The sequence below is a fragment of the Echiichthys vipera genome, assembly GCF_963691815.1.
Source record: "Echiichthys vipera genome assembly, chromosome: 16".
In the NCBI taxonomy this organism is placed as follows: Eukaryota; Metazoa; Chordata; class Actinopteri; order Perciformes; family Trachinidae; genus Echiichthys; species Echiichthys vipera.
Genome location: NC_139841.1, coordinates 21,372,075 through 21,397,684, shown reverse-complemented (window position 1 = coordinate 21,397,684; position 25,610 = coordinate 21,372,075). Strand labels below are relative to the sequence as shown.

Genomic DNA, 25,610 nt, shown 5'->3' with positions numbered 1-25,610 from the left:
TATGAGGAAGGACATACCTGTTGTTGAGAAACAGTGAATGTTTAATTACTTCAGTTTGTTAAGCTGTATATTACTGTTAATCTACGTTTCACACAATGACCACACAGCAACTCTGGTGTCAGGTAGCAGACACCTGCCTGCAGAAAGTTTTCTAGCATGTAGGGCAGCCTATGTGGCTCTGCATCATGTTTTCAGGTTCGCTGGTTACTCCGTCGATGCTATCAACACTCTCCACTGGGAGCTGTAACGCATCACAGTGAAGTGTTTTATTAGAATAACCGCTCTTCCCTTGTAAAGACACGTTGCTGCTGAGTTTTTCAAAAACGCAATTTGAGCACCATTGCATTCTTGGTCTTGACCTTGTACAGCTTTAAACCAATTGGCTCATGACAATATGCACAATGGAATACATTTATAATCTGCACTATATCCTCTTACCAGTACCTACAATCCGTAAGCATATTGTCCAGCTACAAGTCAGTTTCTCTTATCCTGGTTCAGTGTCATGCTGCTGCCTGTTTGTAGCCTTCTCACCTTCACATCATGTGCTCATAGTGGCATGACACAGTATTTAGCTTTCATGCATGAGGACATATTTTAATTGCATTGTGATTATTTTACAAATGTATTATACAGCCAGGATTAAATTTACATGTATCTCCTGCGGCGACGGCTAAATTAGTATCTTATTAGCTTCAACACTTCTCTCACACTTTAGAAACCATGTTGATTGAATTTGCAAACACCAGGAGAAATAATATCGACATACTGCATTTGATTTACATTAATGACGTTCATTAATTATAATTAGGCATCCCACGACACAGCGCCTGAGCTTTTAATCATTTAATAGCAATCATTTCAATCTTCAGCCATGGAATGACACAAACTGAATTAATCGTAATGTAGGAAATGTTTCTGATGAGAATAATAAAATCCAATATCTAGTTTTGCCCCTAAGAAGTTTCCTTTTTTTTAAAATGATAAACAAAAATCTTTTATTCAAATTATTTTCTGCTGGTTTAATGACCTTCATCACTCCAGGGCCTCGTTGCTTATGATGAATAGAGCTGCAATACTCAGGATATGCAAACACAATTGTTTTATGTCTCTAGGAAAAATAAGTGCAATGTGGCGATTTATATTCTTATTCCCCTCAAACTCCTTAATATGCACATAGCTAGCATCTTTGATTTATACCGCATAGCAAAGTGAGCTAACATAACCCGTATGTTATTCTTCTTCTTGACACATAGAGAAACAAAACTATTTTTTGTTTTGTTTGTCATTTCCAGGAGAGGAGAAAGGATGGACCGTACGTGTCTTGCTGTCTCTGTTCGCTTGTACTGTGTGTTTTATGGCGGATAAAGTCACAATTTGTTTACATAATTTCATGTCTCTGTTGTTGTTGAAGGTCAAAAATACTACCAGTCACTTCCAACCAATTATTTCATAATCACAACACCAGATTATCTGAAAAATAAAAGCTGTGCTGGGAGATGGTCTGTATTAACATTTAGAGTAACTGCCTGGTATAAACAGTGCATCAATACAGTAAACACTGTATTTACACACGAATGACTTTTACACACATGCAAACCTGGAAAACTTTTGAGGAAAAATAAATCCTTCAAACTTAGAGGGCAGCAGAGAAGGCAAAAACTCAGAGTTGACAACTGTAACTAATTGCCTAAGTTCATTTCTGTGCCCTCTGAGACTGCTACAGCCTCGCCTTCACTACAGCTCAGTGTGTGGGATGTTTAAACTCTTTCAAAAAAGTACACCAGGTTCTTCGGGCCTGAGAGAATGAATGGGGGAGATGGAGAAATATATTCCATGCTTTCTCACTTTTGTATTTTTCTTAGCTTCTCAGTTTGAATTTCTAGTTCTGACTGAAAATCATTCAAGCATCTCCGATATATTTAATTATATATCTACAACTTTGCCTTAACAGTATCGCACTCTACAATCCCCGATGACAGCATCTGGTCTATGTCCGCTGATGTAAACCCGTACTCGTTTAGGACCTCAACTGTGTGTTCTCCGATAACGGGGTCTGAGGAAAGACAGGGCTCCGCAGGAGTCCGAGAGAGAACCGGGGCTGGCCGGGGGCTTTCCTCCCCGCCGGAGTCCTTCATGAAAGAAGCTCTTTCCTGGTTATGAGGGTGTGAGCTCACCTGGTCGAAAGACAACACAGGTGTAACACAGGCATCAGTCCCATCAAAAATCCTTGACCAGTCCGCCTGAGTCTTTGAAGCAAAACGCTCCGTGAAAATCCGTTTGAGCTCAGGCCAATCGGTGAAGCTCATCTGAGGAGGTAACGCTCCAGCATCCAACTCTAAGCCTAACAAAAAAAAAAAAGAAACAAATGTAACTGAATGGGGAAAAGAACCAACCCAATTAATATTACAAAGCTGTATTTGTGATTCTAGTCAATTATTTAAATGTAATCATAAACCAGATACAATGCAGTCTTTCTCTTCAAACAATCCTTCTAAAATGTGAATGACAGTTATCAGGGCATAGAGGGCATCTTTACAAATCAAGAATCACTAGTGTAGCAAAATCATTCTCGTCAGTTCTGAAAAGTTAAAATTGAAAATGTAATCTAATCATGACTTTAAGAATGAAAGTGTAATCGTGACACCGCTCTGTAAAGCAAATGAATGTTTTGCGTCCTAGAGGAGTGGTCACCAACATGATGATTGCAATCAACCTGACGACTTAGTACGGATGTCGGGATTAACCGATTTTGCCATAGCCGTGATTACAAAACGGTTTCACAATCAGAAGAATTGTAGAAGCTACGATATTTGGTGTCCTGATTCCTGCATTGTTGCCCTCTGAGAACGAACCATGTGAGTTACATAACAAGTGTGTGCTGGTGTAGGAGTTGTGTCATCCACCTGAAGTGTTGGAGAAGAACAGCTGTAAAAATGTCAGAGGGAACGGACATTTCAGCCTTATATCCGCCAAAAAAGCACCTTAAAAATCTGCGGCGTGGGAGCATATTCGGATATCAGGGAGTTTTCACGGAAGATAGATATCAAATTTGCAAAGCATGTCATCTAAAAGTAACTGCAAAGGGTCCAACACTTTGAATATGTTCCAACATCTTCCAGATAATCATCCACCCTTTAGGTTCAACTCAAGGTTAAAAAAAAACATAAATGTAAACTGGACTAAAACAGTGTAAACTCAGCCAGAGTAGTTCCCGTCTTAATGTTTACTTTCTGAATCTTGCGGGGATATACTGTATAGCAGTTACCTGGATGTAACTCCAGTTCTATGAGTATATGCTGAACCCTCTATTTTCAATAGAAAGTAGGCCGACGTGTTTTATGTGCAGGACGGGACCAAAAGTATGCTTGTGTGTCTTTTTCCTGTCTAATTATTATTTCCCTGATTATTAATCACAAAAACGGTAAAACATGATATTTCCTCTAACAATAATAGTGATATAAATCTTGTATCCTGACATTCCTACTTCCAAGTTGTTCACTTCAAAGGTAATTTGTTCATTTTCCCCAATCACTGCATCTGCTGTGTTACGTTATTGCACATTCAAAGAGAGGTGCTCTTGTTACACATTACAGTTTTTGTACTTGCAGCTCTATATTTGTGCACTACGAACCCTTGAGTAGCTGTCTGTAGAACTGCGGCTCTATGGCTCCCACAGCCATGTACTTTCCATCTGCAGTCTCGTAGGTATCGTAGAAAGGCGCTCCGCTGTCCAACATGTTCTGTCCTCTAGGACGGTCCCACATACCGATGCTACGAGATTTCCATGCAAATGAACCAACATATGCGGCTCCTTCTACCTGGGGAAGGCCAGGCAGTGGAGGAGAAAAGGAGAACACAAGGTCAGAAACATATTTTTACATCTCTATAGTATGCATAATAGCCCCAGTCATATGTAAATGGTGATGGCAGCTAAATGAATATAAAGCACCAAGTTCTCGAAAATAAGAGCATGCATGTTTCTGTCAAGGTTATTCGTTTATTCATTGAGAAGATCAACCTGCAAACCATCACCTGTGTCCCAAAGATATTCTATTAGTTAAGTAAATATCCACATATACCTCCACAGTTTGCATCAGTGTCCTTGCCTGTGAAAAAAAGATGCTATTTACTGTATAAACCACCGGCTCCCACCTACTCTTGATGTATTCAAATCTCCACCTGAGCACAAGGTATTACTGCTGCTGAATGAATAAAAGATCTTCAAACTCCAACTGAAATGCTCATAATAAACTTGATTTATGTCTCCTTGGTTGGATGCAATCAAGTCACCTACAGACATTAAATATAATGTTGTGCTTAAGTACACCATGGTCACTTCTATTACTGCTGATCGCACTCACTGTAGCCCCTAATCAACTGTGTGCTAAGGCCAACAACAGCAAACAATTTGCTAAAATGGCTCAAGTATCTTCTACCAACTCGCTGCTCTGAGTCATCAGGGACAAGAGAGAAAAATGCAGTTTTCATGCTGCATGATTTATCTCATCCACTTAGGAGCAGCGGAAACGGGTTGTGAACTCAAAATTGATTTTTTTTAAAGTCCAATATTCCCTCTCTTCTGTGTTGGTCTCTACTTACTCTTGAGGGATGTGTTCGACTCTTTAGCTGCTAAATGCTCCACTGTGTTCACCAGCTAGTTGTTACCTGCGTTAACTTCGTGTTTTTCTGCTGTTGGGTTCTGAGCGGGTAGTGCACAGAGGGGTTTGGAGCATTATCACTGAAAACGACCCTATGAGAGCACGGAGAGTGAACCAAAACAGTGAAGTTGCCGTGACAGCTAAACATGAGCTGGAAGTCTGAATAAAGCTCTCTTCATCCCCATGAGTGACCCCTTTCACATTATTCTCATACCGTATTTTTATTTGATACAATATACAAAACATTGATTATAGCTGCTTTTAACACAGCTCTAAAATGCTTCTAAAAAAGTGTGTCAGCCTTGTGATAAACCACCTGTGCACTGTATGATGTATCTGCCTCCTGCCAAAAGTGGTACATGCTGAGATTGACTTCAGCCCATGCAGTTAATAAAACTGAATCTCTGAATAGATGGAAAGAATATGATTGTTAGACTAATTAGCAATATGAGTACGAGTGGTTTTTGAAAATGTTGAAGTGCCCTCTCATCTCCCTCTGCCTTGGATTGGCTCGTACTCAATGCCTTTTTCACAGAATATGGCGCGGGGGAAACAAAACACTACCTGAGAGGGCTCAGTTGAAAATTGCAGGCTTAAAAAGGTAGAATAAATTATCCTAAAAAAGTATCAGTTAATACAAAAGTAATCCCTCTCAATCATCACTTATGACCCACTAAAAGAGTGTGGTGATGTCTGTTTCGGCAAAGGCTCTGCCTCCTGCCTGGATTGTCTTCTTTACAGATGGACAGGGGCGTTTCTGGGTGTAGGCCAGGCCCACGTGGGTGTTTAACCCCCGGCCAATAACAGCGTGCTGGGAGAGCAGCCGTCTGATTTGCAACCGCCGCTTTGTGACTTCTCTCCCCCTCAGTGTCTCAAATTAGTAACGTAATTCCCGTAAAACAATTAGAAAATACCGTTTTATTGCTCTGAATTACTGCCTTGTCCTCAATAAACACTGCCCACTCTCTAGAGAGGCAGAGATAAGATAGATAATTAAAAAAAGCTATTTACTTGATACATATTCTACCACCAAGGTCATGCCCTATCTCGTAATTATCATGATGTGTATCTGCCCCTTGATCAACTCCAAAATGTAATGGGTTCTCCCATGGCCCGTGCGACAGTCTGCCACCAAGTTTCATAAAAAACGGGCCATTATTTACCGTAACAGATATCCACTGTCTGACGTAATAATATCAGCCTTTTGTCTGAACACAAAAGTGAACATCGGTGTAACAAAACATTTAGTTATAGCCAATGAAGTGCAGAAAAATCGAATTGAAAAATTGGCTTTAAAAACTAAAAGGAAGAGAGAACAGTGTGTTCTCTCTTGAGGTCTTCTAAAAGGTCAGTACTCCTCGTACTCAGCCAGTTAATACAAAATGACTCCTGTGACTAGAAGAGCTTTTGTCGAATGGGTGAAATAACCTTGAAAGGACTGTGAAGCCTTCTGACTGTGTGGAAAGCTGATAATGAGCAGTGAAGAAAGGGTTAGACTTGATTATTTCAGATTAGATTTAGATTCTTTTCAGTGTGGATAGTTTTCTCAATTAATTGATTTGTTTGTTCCACAAAAAGTCACTAAATGATGAAAATGTTGATCAGTGTTTCCCTAAAGGCCAAGATGGCATCCTCAATGTCAGAAAAGAAGCTGAAATCAGGGACTTTCCCCCTAAAAATGACTAAAATAGATTACCGAAATAGTTGATTTAATTGATTTAATAAATCATAGCTAATCGATTAATTGACTAATCGTTGCAGCTCACAATCTAAAACATTTTGTGAAACAACTAAATAACAATTACATTGTTTTTGTGTTATATGCATCCAGTTTTATGTTTTATTCTTTGGTGAAGGCTTGTGCATGTTCTCATTTGTCCAGGTCATCGTTATCCCCAAAGCAATTTCAGTCAAAAGCAACTGGACAAAATACCAAGTCCAGTTGCTTTTGACTGAAATTGCTTTGGGGATACTTTTATGAAGGTTTATGGAGTTGCTGTATTGAAAAGGTTTTGACAGTTCACCACCTTAAGGGATTTATTAGTTCTACTTTAGCCAGTGGATGTCAGGCACAGCGTGTTTCAGACACTTTGATGTGATTAACAAACAACTTTGCTCAAGGCTGTTCAATGAATCACTTCTACCAGTAAAACTTGATCTTGAAATGCTTACCATGCTGGCATCAATGATCTGTCCTTTCCCTGACTTTGTCCTCTCTAGGAGAGCTAGGACTATACCCAACGCACAGGTAAGACCACCTCCCGCAAAGTCCGCAATCAGATTCAATGGAGCGTAGGGCTTCTCTCCATTACGACCCAGCCGGGATAAAAGCCCTGTGACAGAAATGCGGAGACGAAATCTTAACACAAAATGTAATAACAGCGGGGAACAATAGAGCAGCCGCCAGTCCAGAACCCTGAAACTGCAAGAAAATTAATTTGTTTGTCTAATGCCTACTTTGCTAAACCATCATGTTACTTTTCCACAGAGCTCCTTTGTATTTTTGCTACTCTTGTAATCATACACATATTACAAAAGCCCTTGAACAAGAGAAGTACAGACTAAATACTCTTTTTCTTTCCCCCTTATTTCCTGAGAGTGCCAGCTAAAAAGGTAACCTCGCTGTGGCTTGTGACTCCAATAATGTTGTCATTTCGCCCCTATGTTTGGTCTGTATGTGCTCTATAAACCAGAAAGAAATAGGGATGCATAAAAGGGGGGAATTGTTAAATTATTAACAACAAAGATTTAAATAAACAACCACCAAAAAACATTGGTATCAGCCAAATAGTTATTTTAAACATTGGTATCGACGCAGAATTTTCAACATCCCTAAATAACGTGTTTATCATCGGTTATGAAGTTTGTTATCAGTGTATCATTAGGGCATAAGATTAATTAACTTTTCACAGCAAGTCTTTATATTTTCGGTCCATGCTGGATCGCATCCTGCTGTGTTTGATCTCACGCTTGTGTCAAGATAACATTAGATGGGTGGATTTCTGGAGAAAAACTTGCATTAAAGTCATTAATCGTTTTATTCCTTTTTAGCGTTCACACTGGATGCAGTAAAACACAGACTAACGAAGAAGCATATAAACATATTAAAAACAACAGCTGTTTCATTATAGCAACAAATCATTTAGAGTGATGTTACTGGAAAAGCACTATTGAATGGATTAACAATGGGGTAGGCATACCAGGACCGAATAAAGCTTACCGTCCCCTTTTTTTTGTACATATTGTTATTGTGTAGATTAGATAGAAGGCTGTATTACAATAGAAATAGGCTTATGTTTGCATTACTGAAACTCAGGGCGCTTTCACACCTGTCCGTTTCTAGTCCACTTCCCTGGTGTGCACGAGATGCGAAAATGAATAGCTTTTGGGGGGTTTTCCCAGCTGGTTTGGTTCGCTTTCACACCGATTCATTTGATCTGGTCCGAATGAGTTGATGACGTGCTTTAGTGAAAATGAGCTGCAAAATGTAGCTGCACTTCGGCTCAATAAAGGTTTGGAACAAAAAAGGGGGAAAAAGCACTTCACTCATTGGTCAGATGTGTCTGGGGCGGTTGCAAGAACGCAGATCCTGAACTGCTCTCTGCTCTGATGTAAACAGAGTGACAAGAGACAATTCCACCACCACAAGTAATGTCACAATGGAGAGAAAACTCGTTGTCGTTGGTCCTCAGTTCTTACATTACTACTCCAGGTTTGTCCGTGGTGACTCGTGTAGACTCATGCTGACGTGTTGTTGTTGTGCTGACAGGGACTTAATCATTAAGCAAGCTGGGTTGTTCCAAAAATGCAAAGTGCTTTCTTCAGTTAGTGTGGACCCAGGTCCGATCATGTTCTCACCACAAACGAACTTCACCAGAGTTCGTTTGGAAGCGGACCGAGACCACCTCTTCTACCAGGTCTCGACCTGCTTATTTGGTCCACTTCTGGTGCGCACCAGAGTACAGTTGCTGCATTTCCACCTGCACAAACGAACCATAGCAAATGAGGAAACGCACTCAAGTTCAACTCAACCGAACTAAATAAGGCTGGCGTGAAAGCGCCCAATGCATAGCTTTGGGGAACAAATTACCATATGTCCAGGCTACCTGTGTCACCCTCCAGTGGTATGTATAGGGTGCTACACCAGTTACTGTACATTGCCACAGTTTTATAATCCATCCTTCCTGGGGCGGTTTGCAAAATGCAAAAAAGTTTGTCATCAGTGCATTAGCAGGACCAAGCTTTAAAACTTACTTACTCGCTGCAACATGTGGCCTTGTGTCTTCATTCAGACGCCTCTCTACTTGTGTTTTTTTTTAGGCTTGGCTAGGTTCTCTTTGTGTGCTGCACAACAAAAGATGAAAATGGGCTTTTGTACAGTGCAGACTAATGGGCATAATGCCCAGCATTCATAAGGCTTTCTTTAAAGACTATTAAAGTGATGATAGTGCAGATAATTTCATTCCACTAAATGACTGTAACTCATTTTAATTCAGTGAAATTAGTTTAAAAAAACACTACTGGTTGGATTTATAATATGTCTACCATAACAAGAAGATGCACTGTTATGGAGCACCACAGAGAACTCACTGAAAAAAGATTGAGGGTTTGTTACATTTTCATAAACTGCACTTACGTCATATGCTAAAGTACCATATGGACCGTATAGACCATATAGACCCTCTCAAAGTTGTAAACATAAACCTTCTAAAAGTGTCCACGTTTGATTCCTGTTCCAGTGAATGTGAACGGCATCAGTTGACAAGAAGTTACCAAGGACCATGGCTGTTGCCTAGCAATGTAATTCTGTTGAAAAGGTCTAAAGAGGGGCACACGTATGTATGTAATCGTGACACATTGTTCTGAGTAATTTGTTGCTGTGGACCTTCGATTTTTTTGGAATAGTTGCTTGATGGTTTAAGTTTCCATGAACATACTGTGTGCACACGTGATGAACAAATACACCCGAAAGAAAGGGTTTACTTCCCACACACTGTCGCAACAACCATGGTTCTAAGGTTATTATAAAACGAACTTCAGGGTTCAACCTTTCTTTCACTTTTCCAGGATCATGAAAAGATGAATTTGTTCTAAACAAAATGCAAGTAAACAAAGAAAAACAACTGATAGCCTCGCACAAAGAGAGGTGAGGGATCTTCCTCTGACAGCTATTCATTCTGCATTATAGGGTAAATAATCAAATGAAAATATTAGGAGTTGTGGATGTTTTTACCTGACATGGCGAGGTAGTTGATATCGTGCCCCGCTGCAGTGGCGTAAGATCCACTCTGTCCGTACCCCGTTAACCGCGCATAGACCAGACGAGGATTTTCCTTTAACAGTTCTTGTGGACCGAGGCCCAGCTTCTCCATCACACCTGGGTGGTCACAATAATTTATTCATTATATTCACCAAAAACATTTCTTTATCAGTGTCTGCTTATGTTGCCTCTCATTCAGTGTGAACATCTTGGCGACTCTCTTGCTCTCTTGCACTTTTGATCCCTGAATTATTTGTGAAGTGTGAAACTGTTAACTAAACTTTTATTAAAGGATCTTCTGGGATTTACATACAAATAAGATTGTTCGTATCCAGAAAGTACATCTACTGTAGAATTATAGTTCCCCCCCCCCCCCATCCAATAACAAACTAAAATATTTAATGCAAGTGTTTCTGTGAACTCATTTATTTTACAATATAAAATAACTGTACTTACTCTTCATCTATTATGACCCAGCTTAAAAGCTTTTACGTACAAATTCTAAAAAGTGATGGAAAGTAACTAAGTACATTTACCCAAGCACTGTACAAGTCACTTAACTTGGAGGCATTAATTCTTTACTTCTTATGCTACGTAATACTTCGACTCCATGATTTCAGAGGAAAATATTGTATATTATATTGCAGTATATTTATCTGACTAGTTACTAGTTACAGTCACTTTACTTTTACAATTAATTATCTGGCATTTGACTGAACATTGCCGCTCTAGGGAGGCATGTTACTGTTTGAGCTGGATTTTGAATACTTACTAAGTATCGTTATATCAATGTTTTGGTGCTTTTACCAAAGGATGTGAAAACTTCCACCCTTGATTCTAACCATTCTGTATCACAGACCTCATGACACCTCTTATGGGGGTCTGACCTTTACGGTAGGGCTCGAGGACCACATCAGACTGGACGCAGAGCTTCCTGAGCAGGGCCACACCCTCCGAAGTCTTCAGGTTGATGGCCACAGATCGTTTACCCCGAGCTTGCGTGTCCAAAGACATGGCAACCTTGGTCCGGTCCACGCGGATCACCTTGGCTCCGAAGTCGGCCAGGATCATGCCACAGAACGGGGCTGGAGCCAGGCCCGCCAGCTCAATAACTCTCACACCGGCCAGTGCCATGATGAAAGGACTATAAGGGAGTGTATAAGTAATACATCACAGGCTCACATTAGATTCTGGGAAGTAAATAGGAATTACACTTCTAATTTCTAAGTGTGTTAACACTGCCACACTTCTTAAATCACATTGTGGCTGCAAATTACATTTTCATTATTGATTGTGGCTTTTTCACGTATCATTGTAAACTGAATGTGGAACAAGACATTTGAAACCGTCTCGTTTGGCTCTGTAAATCTGTGTTGTGCCATAACTGGTTTGTTTTATAATCACTGTTAATCACGTTAACTTATATTCTGCAGGGTAAACACTAAATCAGAAGTCTTGTTTTCATTTGTTTTCTCTCTGGGAGAGTCACAACAGATTGCTTTTATATGGAAACAAGCAGTGACAAAGTTCACAGACCCCTGAGACCGTACATAATGTTATACTATTGCATGCTGTGAGAATGATATTTAGACTTTAGACTCTGAAACAAGAGTCAAAGTACGAATGAGCTACTTTTTCAAAGTCCAAAGTGACATAAGTTAGGAACACACATGCTAACAACCAAGTAAACCTGCTTAAAAAGTCAAACTTGTATGTGGAAAGGGTACTAGCTAACTTCAAAATAAGTCACTGATCAAAAGTCTGTTCAGTTCATTTATGGATGTCATCACAACATGCCTGAAGCAACTTTCTTTATCTACATCCATAGAAGTAACGTTAGCTTAACGTTATAGACCTTTTAATGGAATTCCATTGCTAGGCAACAGCCATGGTCCTTGTTAGCTTCCTGTCAGTAATGTTAAACAGCTGTACATAAAAATATAAAAATTGAAACACAGTCTACCTTTACTTCCAAGTCGGGGACAGGTCACTGCTGGAGGCTTGTGTTGCTTCACTGGTTGCACACCTAGAGCTCGGTGAAGCCGTTAAGTGTTAAGACCATGGAAGCCGTCGGCGGATCACACTAGTCGTTACACATTCATTTCATATTAATGACACGGCTAATGGCTTCAGTATGTTATGGTTGCTGGTTCGCCGTAGTGACCTTTAAAGGTTGAGCAGGTCAACCACCGGACATCGCAGTGTACCCCATTATAACGTCGAGTACTCCGCCCGCGGTGTACGCTGGTTTCACACTCAAGCGAACCCTTTGTTTACAAGCTGCTTCCTGGTGACCTCTACGTCACTGTCGCAAGATTTCTGGGAAATTGTGTTTTTTTTGGTCGTTTTTTTCTGTTTAGTTTTTGTCATTTCACTTGAAAGAAATTTAGCAGGAATCGCAACAGTTAGAAAAATATAAATAGTTTATATATATATGAATCAATAAGACTGTACTACACATACTACACATACTATATATATATATATATATATATATATATATATATATATATATATATATATATATATATATATATATATATTCATTCATTCATTCATTCATTCATTCATCTTCAACCGCTTGTCCCTGTCGGGGTCGTGGGGGGCTGGAGCCGATCCCAGCTGACATCGGGCGTGAGGCAGGGTACACCCTGGACAGGACGCCTATCGCAGGGCACATAGAGACAAATAGAGACAGACAGCCATTCACACCTACTGGCAATTTTAGAGTCATCAATGAACCTAACACGTGCACGTCTTTGGACTGTGGGAGGAAACTGGAGAACCAGGAGAAAACCCACGCAGACACAGGGAGAACATGCAAACTCCACTCAGAAGGGCCCCAGCCAGGATTTTATATTTATATATATATACAAGCATGCATTTATATATATGCAACAAAAGCTTTAAAAATGGGTGTATGTTTTGGTCAAGAATGTTTGTGTGAATAATGGATGAGTTTCAAGTCTCTGCATTCATCCACTTTTAAAAGCACATACTTCATGTAAGGGAATATAATGTCATTAGCGTCATTATTCAGACTTCTATACAGCCTCTGCATAGAAGTATAAAAGACAGTGATTTCTATACACATGTAAATTGGCAGCAGCAAAATACTACTTTATGTTAAAAAGGAAAAGCATGAATGTTGCATGAATGAGCAGCAACAATCACAGAAAAGCCATACATATGAAAACGATCTGACATATTGAGCGAGTTAAAAATCCATTAGACGCTGAGCGAAAACACTGTGTCACAATTTGGAGCTTTTATGGTAAAAGCACCTATTTGGATTTGACACAATGACTGGCAGACAGTGTGGTTGGTTTAATATATATATATATATATATATATATATATATATATATATAGAGAGAGAGAGAGAGAGAGAGAGAGAGAGAGAGAGAGAGAGAGAAAGAGAGAGAGACTAATAACAACAATTTAGAGCTCAAAAACAGCTGTGACAAAATATCTTCAAACATTTCTTTGTTCTGCACTGTTGTAAATCTAAAATACTTTATAGTCTGTGTTTTAAATAAAGTTTTACTTGCTTGCATGCTGTGCAACAGCAGTTAAAGCAGCACAGACTTAAAGGGCAGATTGCATTCTAGTGAAACGTGTTTAGAGGCTCGGAAACACTGTAACTAAATCAGAGTTAAAGTACAGCAGCTAATATAAATCAGTGGCTAGAAGTTCCGCTGATGGATGAGAAGAGGCCGAGATGCTGCAGAGTGCTGCTGCCCTCTGTTGGGCAGCAGCAAACCGTGTTTTCCAATGAGCTGGAACAACTTTGTGAGTTTAAAGAACCGCACATCATTATTCTCTCTGTCAAAGACGTCAGAGCAGTATTGCTACACTGTGCGTGTTTGTGTAGGAATTGATCTCTTTGCAACACCTCTGGGTGTGCAGGCAAAATTCAAAGCTCACTGTGAAATGTGTGCTTTGATGTGACATTGAGAAGATTTTTAACACCTGGATTGGACTTTGATGAAATCTTGCCTCCGGTAAAAGAGGAAAATGGGGTGGCTTTGGTAGCATTTATCAGTTCTTTGAAAATGAGGAGAAATATACCTGGCAAAGTGCAGTAGGTCTACAGTAGGTCTGAATAATTTGGGCGGCAGTAGCTCAGTCCATAGGTGACTTGGCTGGGAACCGGAGGGTCGCTGATTCTAGTCCCTGTGAGGACAATGAATTGAGTGTGGACTGGTGGCTGGAGAGGTGCCAGTTCATCTCCTGGGCACTGCCAGGTGTTGTTGAGCAAGGCACCGAACTCCCAACTGCTCGGGCTGCTGGTCACTGGCAGCCCCCTCGCTCCAACATCTCTCCATTAATTGCGTGTACATAGGTCCTGTCTGTGCATTTGTGTGTATTTCAGGCCTTTGTGTGTGTAAAATGAAAAATAATAGAGTGAAAATTGAATTTCCTCATTTGCGGGAGTAATAAAGGAATTCTTCTTCTAACTTGGTGTTCTTTTATCATCAAAGTTACACTTTATTAAAGTTTTAGTTTTATTGTATCCGGTCTGAAGAGAAAATATTCTCCGAGACACTGCTTGAAGATACGTTGCATTATAGCCTGCTTATTAATTCATGCTGTAGGTCACTTAGGTTCACAGAAGTAGGTATCTCAGCAGTATCCAAATACCTGCAATCTCATTTGTGTAAATTCCTTGACATTACAATGAAATGCCACAGGAGGATCTGTGTCTTTTCAAATGATTTTTGACTTAGCAAAGGCTACTATTCAGGTTGCTTTAGATTTACATTTCTTTAACTTTTTATTCTTCGATACAATTTCATTGATGGATTCCTGCAGAAAAGGCCGGCCATGTTTTTTGACCCCTTTCAAATGAGAAAATATGTAAAACAGCAGAGTGCTTCTGACTTTGTGGAGACAATTTGGGGCATTCCTCTTCCTGTCATCTTGACAATGGCTCCGAGCAACAAAGTCAGGTCCATAATGGCTCGTAGTTTTAAGTAGTCAAGCTGTCTAAAAGAGTTTTTTTTTTTTTTAAATACATATATGGTGTCTGGTTGAGACAGTTGAAAAACTACTTATACTCTGCTAAGTTAGGCCAGTTAGAGTTTGTTATGGCTTATTTTGCCGTTTTCACTTTTTTTATCTATCATGATCGGGTTTAGCTGTTATGTTGTATGGGAGCATCAAATTTGATTTGAATCACAACTGGCAGGGAAAAAAAAATGGGTATTAGCTTTCGTCAGCCAGCCCGAACAAGCTGCGGCAAAATGCAGTTTGTTTTTTACATCCATCCTTTACATGCAGTTTTTTTCTAGCTGACATGATCTTTTTTCAATACAACAGATGTCAAAAAGTCAAATTGCGGTCCCTAAATACGTTGTTGCTGCATTTGCAGGTCTTTGCTGTGTTCTTTACTCTTTGTTTTCCAGGGATGATCAGTTTACTGCTGTGAAATTATGATTATCTTTCCGAGGTCAAGTGGGCAATTGACCCGACTTGTGTTTTCTGAAAGTGGCATGTAGCAGCTTTGCACTCCCGAGTTAAACACGTGAGCAATTTCATGCCCTATGCCCACACATAATAAACATCTGAACAGTCTACAAATAATATTTTGCAGTTTTTTGGTCGTTAAGTGTCGCACTTGAAGTACAAGCAGTTAAATCCACTTCAATAGCAGCTAGGAAACTTCATTTTCCGTATTGTTAAACCAGTTAGTATATTAGGGGTATATAAATGTGACTGTGGCAGCTGCTGCAGGTAGAGATGTTAAATCACTGTGTAAACACACAAATGCAATTACTGCTGCATCATGGCACCTGTCCACATGGACTTTGCACAGGGGAGAAAGACAAGGAAATATTAAATCCATTGTTTGCCCGCACTTTTTGTGGCTAGATACTTAAACATCTTGATTTATGGGAAAGGAAACTGACTATGGTTGCAATTGTAAGTCTCCCTTCTGAAAATAAATTAGACAAATGAAATCTGTTTTTTTAATACCGACTTGTATCTTGTTTCAGAAATATCTTTAAGGTGTTGTCCAGTTATTATGGTTTGTCCCAGTTCTTTCATAGAAGTGTAAAATTCAATTTTTTTTATTGGGTTTTCAAACAATATAAAAGCTCCAAGTTTGTGTAACCCATACACAACATCCCCTGTAAAAACTGGGTATTCCATCTTCTTATAAAAATACCTGTGATGAAATAAGCTCTTGCCTCACATGCTTGCACTGTCCACACATGAGGTAACCAGGAAAGGTCAGAGTATTTTAAAGCTTACAGCAATCACACAAACACTGAAACCCTGCAGAGAGAAGAGCCAGCAAAACAATTCAGTTTAATTTGAACTCATGTAACTTCCTAAAGAGATAAAGCAGTCTCCAGACGTCCATAAATGTGGCTGATTTTTGCCTTGCTACCATATCAGTCATAAAAAGACAATGCCAGGATGTCTTTCTGTCCCTTTTGGTCCTGAACTTAGGTGAAGAGTTGGATACGTCAACAAGTACTAGATTTAGAGACATTTTTGAATGGCTCGCAAAGTATGAATTACAGTAACTTTGCAGCCCCTCCTGACCTTTAAGGTAGTATCATAAGGCCAAAATGTACACATGTAGGTAAGAAATACCAGTCTGATCTATTTTGCCAGGAGGATTTTAGAGCTCATTCATGGTCCCTGTGCAGAGGGCTTAGGGATGACTGCCTCAGTCACAGAGATTTACATCAACCCAATAAACTACATGAAACTGCACCGGCACCTCTGACTTTGTCCTAAAGTAAAAGACAACACAAAGTTTCAGTTTCATTTAATAATAAACTTCAGTTAGTTCCTGGGTGACACCTGTTGGAACAAAAAACACCTGTAGCCATTGATGAGTAATATTTACCTGTATTTGCCTCTTGTAGCAATAATATGTCTAATATTTGTTAAGGTACTTGTTAGTGTTTGCAGTGCTGCTACAGGTCTATTTTTAGACGTTTTATCTGCAGGCAGCTCTGTCACTGTCCCTATAAGCCTCTGCATCCATGACTGCAGGCTACAGTGATGGCGTGTTTCACTGCTACTGTCAACTCTGAGTCACTTCCTTATCCAATACTGCATTTCACTATTCAAACAGTCTTTAAGCTTGTCATTTTTGTCCCCGAAACAAGGCGATTTGAAGAGTCTAACTGGAAACATTACAAACTGCCATGTTTTCTGCACAGCTCAGGACATGAGGGCTCTGCAGGGCGTGATTAACACCAGCAACCACCCAGAACGTCATTGGTAACCACCTACCAAGCATCACTGATAATGGTGATGTGCCTGCACACAGCCCAAAGGATATTAAATGATCACCCCGCTGCGTTATGGAAGCATCTGCTGTCGTACCACCAGAATACAGATCACCTTGTTTCCTCAGGCTGTAAGATTTGTCAACTCATCCTCTACTCCACCATGAAAATAGTTTTGTAAATAAGTTGCATTTTTCTGTGCAACAGTGTGTTGTACAATTACAACAAATTAACCTTGAACCTTTTATATCACAATAAGTAAAACTTTAACTAAATCATTTGACATTAAAAGAAAACACATTTAAAATACACTGAATAGGCTATGATATAATATTTATATAAAATCACATATAGAAATCGATGTATTACTTTTTCTTCTACCTTGTAAATAGTCTTACATGGAGGGGTTCAGGCTCGACTGAAATGTTGAATACTGTGACTATCTGTTTGAAGGGTTGATGATGAGTACCATCTACTGTTTTCATGTGTTTTGTCGCTCTGAAAGAGAATCCACCTAATTGTCCTTGGCCAGGAGCTCAGGGTGTGCTACAAAACACGTATTGTCATATGGTGAACCACTTAAATCTCAGTCTCTATACCTTTGAGAAAAACAATCTCCAACATAGTTGTCCAGATTTCTAACACGGTATGAGGCGATCTGTGTTGGCAGAGAAGCAAAACCTGTGACCTGAAGACCAGCAGATCAAACTGTGGTTGTACTGGGCAGCTTTCAGGTGTGAATGTGTAACTGTGTGGATGGGATCAGGGTGTTCCTGAAAAAGAGAACATTGCTTTCAGTGAAACTGAAAAAAGGTAGATCAGAAAAAACAATATTTATTGAAATCTTAAGACTGACTTAGAGATATTTGTTTGTGCAGATGCATTGGCATAAAAAGGAACTTGTGCACATTACTTAACATTACTGTAAATGTGCCAGTGTTAACCATTCATTGTAGTCCTTGTTTTGGGACCAGAATGACAGGTTCAAATGTACAGAGAAGAAAACAAGACACAAGAAAAACAGCAACAGCAACAAAATCAGCATTCTCAAGACAGTGCAGAGGCCACGTGGAGCAACAGGAAGGACACCAACATTAGAACAGTACCATATCAACAAAACACAAGCAATACTGAGTACAGACATTTGGTGATGCATGCAGCTATGCAGAGCAGCTATGCAGAGCAGGGATAAGCAGAAATAAACTAAATTTAAATATGTACATTTACATGAATCTAACTAAATATAAGTAAGTCTATTTGTGAAAGAAGTAGCCATCCATATCTTAAGGATTCACTGTTTCTTGAAATCTCATGGAAATTAGCACTGAAGTTGTATTATACTAAAATGTATATTCTATAATATCTTTTCATTACAAATAATATCAACAGGGTTAACTAACATCATCATCACATCACAATATACATACATTTGCACCACGTATTGGAAATAAGGGGTAACTGAGCTGTTCTTGTGTACAAATAGCTGCATTGTTCAGTGTAATAAATTTGTTGTCGCTGCTATTTTTAGCAAAACTATTACATCATCAGATAGCATCTTTGATAGACTCAAGTTATTGTGTGGAGCAAATAGAAAACAATTGGTCATTAATAACGAACAGGCCGTGGAACATTCAGTATTTATTTGGAAATACAGACGCGCTGTCTGTAACAATGCTGCCAGCTGTTTCCAATATCATCTCGGGCCAAGTTGGGACAAAGGTTATCTGAAGAAATCAGTCAATGAATATGGTGAAATATATCCATACATTTATCATATCAACACAGGAGTAACATATCAATAATAATGATTATTTTTATGCTCTCCAAATTGGATAGAAAACAGCTCAATCTCCATCAAAAGGTCACATAGTAGACACCGGTGTCAGTATCGACCTGTTAAACAACTGTCTTCTTTGTTCTACTGTGTTGGGTGTGGTATTCTGTCGCCCCCTCCAATGTTTCCTATCGTGTGTCCTCAAACTCTGTGGAAAAACATTGGGAAGTGAGATAAACATACATGCTGGGGCCAAGGACATGATACATCCTGTGCTGTGGACGATCAGTAGTCTCAGAGTTGAGCGGGCGGGGATGTAATGAACATTGACCACATTTTGAATCTCAAGGTATGAGGCACAACTGCATGTGTTGTGATAAGACTTTATTCCTTGATGGTAAATATCCCTGTGATATTGTGCCAGTACAATCAATGCTGCTATCCACCTCATCTGCTTGTCAAATTCTTGACAAGAAATCACGCTCATGCACTTCGTGTAACAGAAATAAACAATGTTGAAATCAACTTTGAGGGGTCACCGCCCACGGACACAACCTCATGCAATCCTTGGGAAATGTGTTTCCTTACTGTTAAGTGCTGATTATAATGGGAGTTGGATAGACTTGTCTCTAAATCCCAGACAAAGGAGCGAGACCACCAAGTCCTTTTCGAAGGTCGAAGAAGACAGATGTTTTGAGTGTCACGCTGCAGATGTTCTCCCACAGCCAAAACAGAAGAGGAAGTGCTCATGAGGAAGCGTGAAAAGGAGCAAATACCTTCAAATATAGAGGCACACCTACAGAATAATAGGGGTTCCCAAACTTTTTCACCTCAAGACCCAAAAAAGAAGTTTGGTGTTTCCCCAAACTTACAAAAATACATAATGCATTCATGCGATCGAGAGGGAGGGAATCACTGAAGTCACACTCATTGTTGCCTCAGCCAGAGTGCATGAACACATTTTTAGGTCAAGGTTCGCAAGGAAGGAAAGAAAGGGAGAGTAAACAGCCCCATGAACAGCATCTGAGCTGATCAGACCAGTGTAGCGTAAGGTTTTCCGTCTATTTTAATTAGGAAAATCGATTGACATATCCTAACATTGTTATGATTTTACTCTGCTGATTGGCAACCTATTACAAAAGAGTCTTTGCCTTGTTTTGGGTCCCAATCCTAACATTGGGAAAGACTGGGTAACAGTGTCAGAGAATCAGTACTTTTAATATTCCTATTATCACTTCATTGGTAAGTCGACCTTTTGCATCCATACTGAAATATCTCAACAACTATTAAATAGTGGGATTTTTGACAAGAATGAGAATTTTTCCTGTAGCGCCACCAGCAGGTCCCAGTATTTACGTATCCTGTGAAATAACCTAACAACTACCAGATAGATTGTTTCATAATGGCTTTTGAATGTCACAACAACTGTGTGATGGATTACCATGAAATTTGTTCCAGACATCCATGTTTCCCTCAGGACGAACTGAAATAACTTTGGTGGTCCTCAGACTTTTAATGTTGCACCAGCATCGGGTCAGTCTTTTAATTAGTCCGAAATGTACCTAATTTTAGCATGCTGATGTGACCATTTAGCTCAAAGCACGAAATACAGTTACTGTTAACCTATTTTTAATATTACCTCTATTTTTTATATTAAATTATTGTTCTGTGTTGTTCTGTTATTGTTCTGCTATTGTTATGTAAATGTTATTGTTATTGTTATGGTTAGGTTTGTCCTGTTAAATGTTTGGAAACTGTGAGAAAAGTATAAGCCGGAGTCAAATTCTCTGTATGTCCAACATACTTAGCAATAAACCCGATTCTGATTCTGATACAGCCTCAAAGAGCCGCTCGCATGGCTGTAGACTTGTGTTTGTTTGCATTTTTCTTTTCTTTTTTTCACCAATGTGTCATGAACTGTTCCCTATTTGTCCTCAGGTAGGACATGACCCAAGGTATCTTACACCACATTCAGCTGAAGAATTAGATAGCAGGAAAGTTAGGAAGTATATGAAGGCTTTGCAAAAGAAAAAACAGTTTTTGAAAATACAAGGAAACTATATATTGATGTGTCGTAACAGCCTCACTGAAAGAAGTAAGCTTGAACTTAGTAGAAACAATTACAAGTATACTAATGCATTATAATAAATCGGTGACTCATACAGTCAATAAAGGATTAAATAATGATTTAAAATGAGGAACTGAGAAGTAGTTGCATGCACATGATAAGTTAAATGAAACTGATACATCATGAAGTTCAGCTACAGCACGTACTCCAAAATCATATCTGTATACAGGAGTGTTGTAACGAGCAGCTGCAAAGCCTATGTTATAAACATATTTTTTCATAAACCCTCCCCCATGAGTGTATTGTTACCTCCCAATGCCAAACTGTCCTGTGGGCTTAAATTAACAGGTCCATGCCCTGTGAGAACCATGAACAAATACTCCCACCTGCACTCTACTGATGGACTTTGTAAAGTATACAAAACCAAAGGGGACATTCTCTAATAATAATACAATACTAATAATGTAAAAATGTATGACCTGTAAACAACTGGGTACTTTTTGTAATAAACTCAATTAATCATTTTCAAACAAAGTGGTTAGAACGGCTTTTTCTTTAGTCTACTGAAATACTTCTCCACAGGATAGCTTTGCTGTAGTTCAACTTCTTCCAGTTATATACAGTTACACATATATAGTTTGTGAATGTGCTTTCAAAGTAGCTTCCCCAGCACTGCTTCTGCATTAAACCAGCATTTTCAAACGTCACTTGAGGGCAAGAGCAGTTACTTAACACTTCTGTTGCAGCCAAAGCAAGGACGTGATATTTCTAATTGTTTTGCTACTGAACACATGCAACAACCAAAACAATCAAAGCCATCCAGGAAGGAAAATAGGGGCAGAGGAGTTCCGGCATATTAGAAGATATGAACCCGTTTAGTGCCCTCAGCCATAAATCATTCAGATAAACTTGCAAGCCATTGAAATGAGGTCAAGGTAGGGAAAGTGGGACCCTACAACAGCATCGATGGTGGATGTAAAATAACTTAACAGGAAGACTTCCACAGTCGAGACAATGAACATTTTGCAGGACAAGTTAACAACTAATGGAATGGTGAAAGTTGCATAAGTTGTTTTTTTTATATTTCCACATCTATGCTTCAGCACAAATATGATAAACAGAGGGTGCACTATGCCTTATCAGTAGTGTGTAAACTTCTGCAGATTGTCCAGTTTGGCCTCATGGTCTCTTCTAACCCAGAATTGTAGTGCTGCATTGGAGACTTATTGCAGATGTTATCTTCTAGATGAGACTGGTAAGGAAATGTTAAAAAAAAATGTTATTTTGCGTCATTTAAAAGTTAAAATTCCTGATTGGTTTAACTTTTTATGGCAGGGAAACATTATGTCTTGCTGTCATCAGATATCTTAAATCAAATTAGGCAATTTAAACAACTAATGTCCAATAACTTCAGACTATCATTCATCTTTGGTTGACAAAATTATGTATGTATGCATCACCTCTGTCATTGTTTCCTTTAAACAATGGCAATTCAATGGAGCTGCATCCTCTTCAAACTGAGTGCACTGCTGATTGCATTTTCCTGTTATGTTTAACATGAGCTTGATGTTTATAGATAACTGTTTCTAGTGCTTTAAGGCTACCGTAGCCTATACAATGCAAACTACAGGGGGACGGCGTTAGACAATGGATATATTTCCTACAGCCTATTTATAACATGAGCACAGTGGATGAAAAAGGCTGTCGATTTTGTTCTTCGATGGGATTGTTCTTTGAAGTTAAAGTTGTCTGTGTTTGCATTTGAACCTGTTTACCAGCTGCATTATTTGCATCCTACTGTGAATATGAGATAAAACACCCTCTGGTCTAACACAGGGAAGTGGTACACTAATAATGGTTAGTCACCAAAGCATGTGACCTTTAAGGCTGTATAAAGTGAATGAGTAAACGCTTCAAGGTGCTCCTAGCTGGTCCGTTCAAACTGCTCAGTGGTAAAACAAACTAGTGTTTGCAGCTCTAAGGTGTGTTACTGAATAAATGTGGGACAGGGCAGTAAAAGTATGCTCGGCAAATGTTTCTCCAGATCAATAGAGGCCACACTGAACACCGCCTCTGCAGAGTTCACCTCCACTGCAACAAGTAGCAACTATTTTTTTCAATTCAGTTCATGCACAAAAGGCCAAATGCTAATCATTCCTCATGTGCTCACTGGCCTTGAGGAGATTCCTAAAGTTATTCTAATGAAAAGATGAGGGACAGAATACACAGTCGTTGCTCTGTGTATGAAATAGATTAAAAATGAAGGCGGCAATAATTGATTTTTGGAATGATAATGTGAAAGTGGTTGCTCATAGTGATGAACTTGAAAAGAATAATCACTTTTTACTGAGGTTAAGTTGTCCAACAGTTTAACTGTTTCGGTTCACTTTAACTGCTCTCGTAGAGTCATTTCATTTGTTTTCACCACGAAAAAATCTCTCAAAACCCTGTGTACACTACCAGCTTAGCACCAAATGTCAGACATATACAGCACACAAAGCTTGTTTGCTAACAAGTGTGCAATTTCAACTTAAACAGGTGATGTTATTGTAGGTTCAAGGTGAAGATAATATGAGGCTTCAACAGGCTCAGTTCAACCAAGGTCAAGGGACATTTTGAAAGTTTCAGTTCTCATGGTATAAAACATGCTCTTTGTGTTTTCAAGAGAGGATGAATGCAACCAGTGTTGAACCAATCACACCTAAAGGTAGCAGACATATAGAAGTAGAGTCCTTTTAACCCACCTGTGTAGTATCATTGACAAACAGGGAGGTACAGATGTAGTTGTCAAAGCAAGAATAGGCGAGGACAGCATATGATGACAGTCTTTTTACAGTTCAAGATCATCTGCCACTCTAGATGCAGCAACTAACATAAACAGATATCTTCAACTCCGATATAACATCAGTGCTGCTTTGGAACAGGGAGAATGACAGAGACCACAATCAATAAAGTGCAAACCTTTATCAACAACTTCCTAAGAAGAACCCACAAGCCAGACAAGATCAGTAATAACGACATGGACACAACACTTCACGGCAGAAGACAGAACTGGAAGATGGCGATAGATCAAGCGCACGCTAACAGCCAGTGTCAAATATCAGTAGACAGGCTTTGATATGGAACCGTCAGGGGAAGAGGAAAAGAGGGCTGCCAAAGATCGCCTGGCGACAGAATCTCCAGGCAGACAGCAAGACACTTGAATACAACTGGGATTAGAAAAGACAGCTAATGACGAGAACTCTTGAGAGGCCCCTTGTTGATGGCTTATACTCCAGGAGGTTCTCTGGTGTTTCATTTATGAGCTGTGGCAGAGGGATAGGAGCACAAATACAGGGAGATTTTATACAAAAAACTAACCGTAACTTTGGAAGATATCTGTTTTATTTGTCTAAAGCCTTGTTTCCTCCGAGCAGACTTGTTTAGTTCAGTTTGTTTGACATAGGAATTGTTATTTTTGCGTTTTCGATTGTCAAAAGTTGTGAATGATACCGATTGAGGTACCCAGCACACTGATCCGATACTACAAGGTGGGGCTAGAAACAATGCAATTTGTGGACTGGTGCAGATGTTGCTCTGCATCGTCTTTGCATAGAAAATACAGCAAGAACTGGATGGAGCAGTGAGGAATAAAAAGGATTTTTAGCTAGTTTCTTAGCACTGTCCACGGCTCTGACCATCCAGTAACCCTGCCCACATATAAGAGTATGAAACACATAACAGATCAAGTGTTTAGTTACATGTCTGTATGGGTTATTTACGGTTCTAACAAGCCCCCGAAACACTGACTTCCTGTTAAATCCAATACGGAAGTGCCAGAAATTAGTTAATTAGAAATTATTGCAGTTAGCCGAGTGTCCACTAGGGGCAGGTTTCATAATAGAGCAGTTTCTCATTGACCCCCATGTTAAACAGACCGTTTTGACAGCATAATATAACCTGTTTAAGGCCTGGTACAAAAATGAAATTCTAGTCTGTATGTTTAGGTCAATCTCCATGACAACACTGAGGGGGTGATTTTTTTTTGTACCACGCTAGTTTTTATTTTATCGGAGGTAAAAGTTTATGAATAATTGGGGGCGCGGCCTCTTGAGTGACAGCTAGCTACTGCCCTCACTCCCCTCGGAGGTAAACGTCAGCTAGAAGGACGCATATCCCTCCCCTCAACGTCGCATACATGCCCTTTTTTGGTAAGAGGAAATGAAGCGGAGTCAAAGTCTGACAAGATGGCGACTCCCGCAGGCGAAGACGATCGGATCAAGTTGAGAGAACGGACTTTGACGGCCATGCTACGTCCATGTTTTATACAGTCTATGTGTTCTAAATACTGAGTGATGCAGCCTTACATTTGCTTTAGTTGCTGTTTTTTGAAATTGAAGGAGGTCTGTGGATTTTGTTTTAAGACAGACTTGCACAATCGGTCCTTAAATGGCTGTTGACTGTGCACAGATCTCAGTGTGTCAGGGTTATTAATGGCACCACGCCTCACAAGTCTTGCCCTTTCGCCTTTATACATTCTTCAAAACCGACAAATGCAGAAGTTCAAAAGATGACCCAGTCCACTGTGAGCCTGCTGTGGGGGAATGACTGTGGT

At 39.5% G+C, this 25,610-nt stretch overlaps 1 protein-coding gene across 1 annotated transcript; it reads right to left on the bottom strand.

Moving 5' to 3' along the window:
* Positions 1-670: 670 nt before the first annotated feature.
* Positions 671-11,951, bottom strand: amacr (alpha-methylacyl-CoA racemase). The gene is made up of 6 exons (XM_083930067.1): positions 11,885-11,951; positions 10,809-11,065; positions 9,895-10,038; positions 6,834-6,994; positions 3,635-3,821; positions 671-2,344 (listed from the first exon to the last, which is right to left on the bottom strand). The coding sequence occupies exons 2-6, from the start codon at positions 11,053-11,055 to the stop codon at positions 1,935-1,937; spliced, it is 1,149 nt and encodes a 382-aa protein (XP_083786193.1). The 5' UTR covers positions 11,056-11,065; positions 11,885-11,951; the 3' UTR covers positions 671-1,934.
* Positions 11,952-25,610: the final 13,659 nt, after the last annotated feature.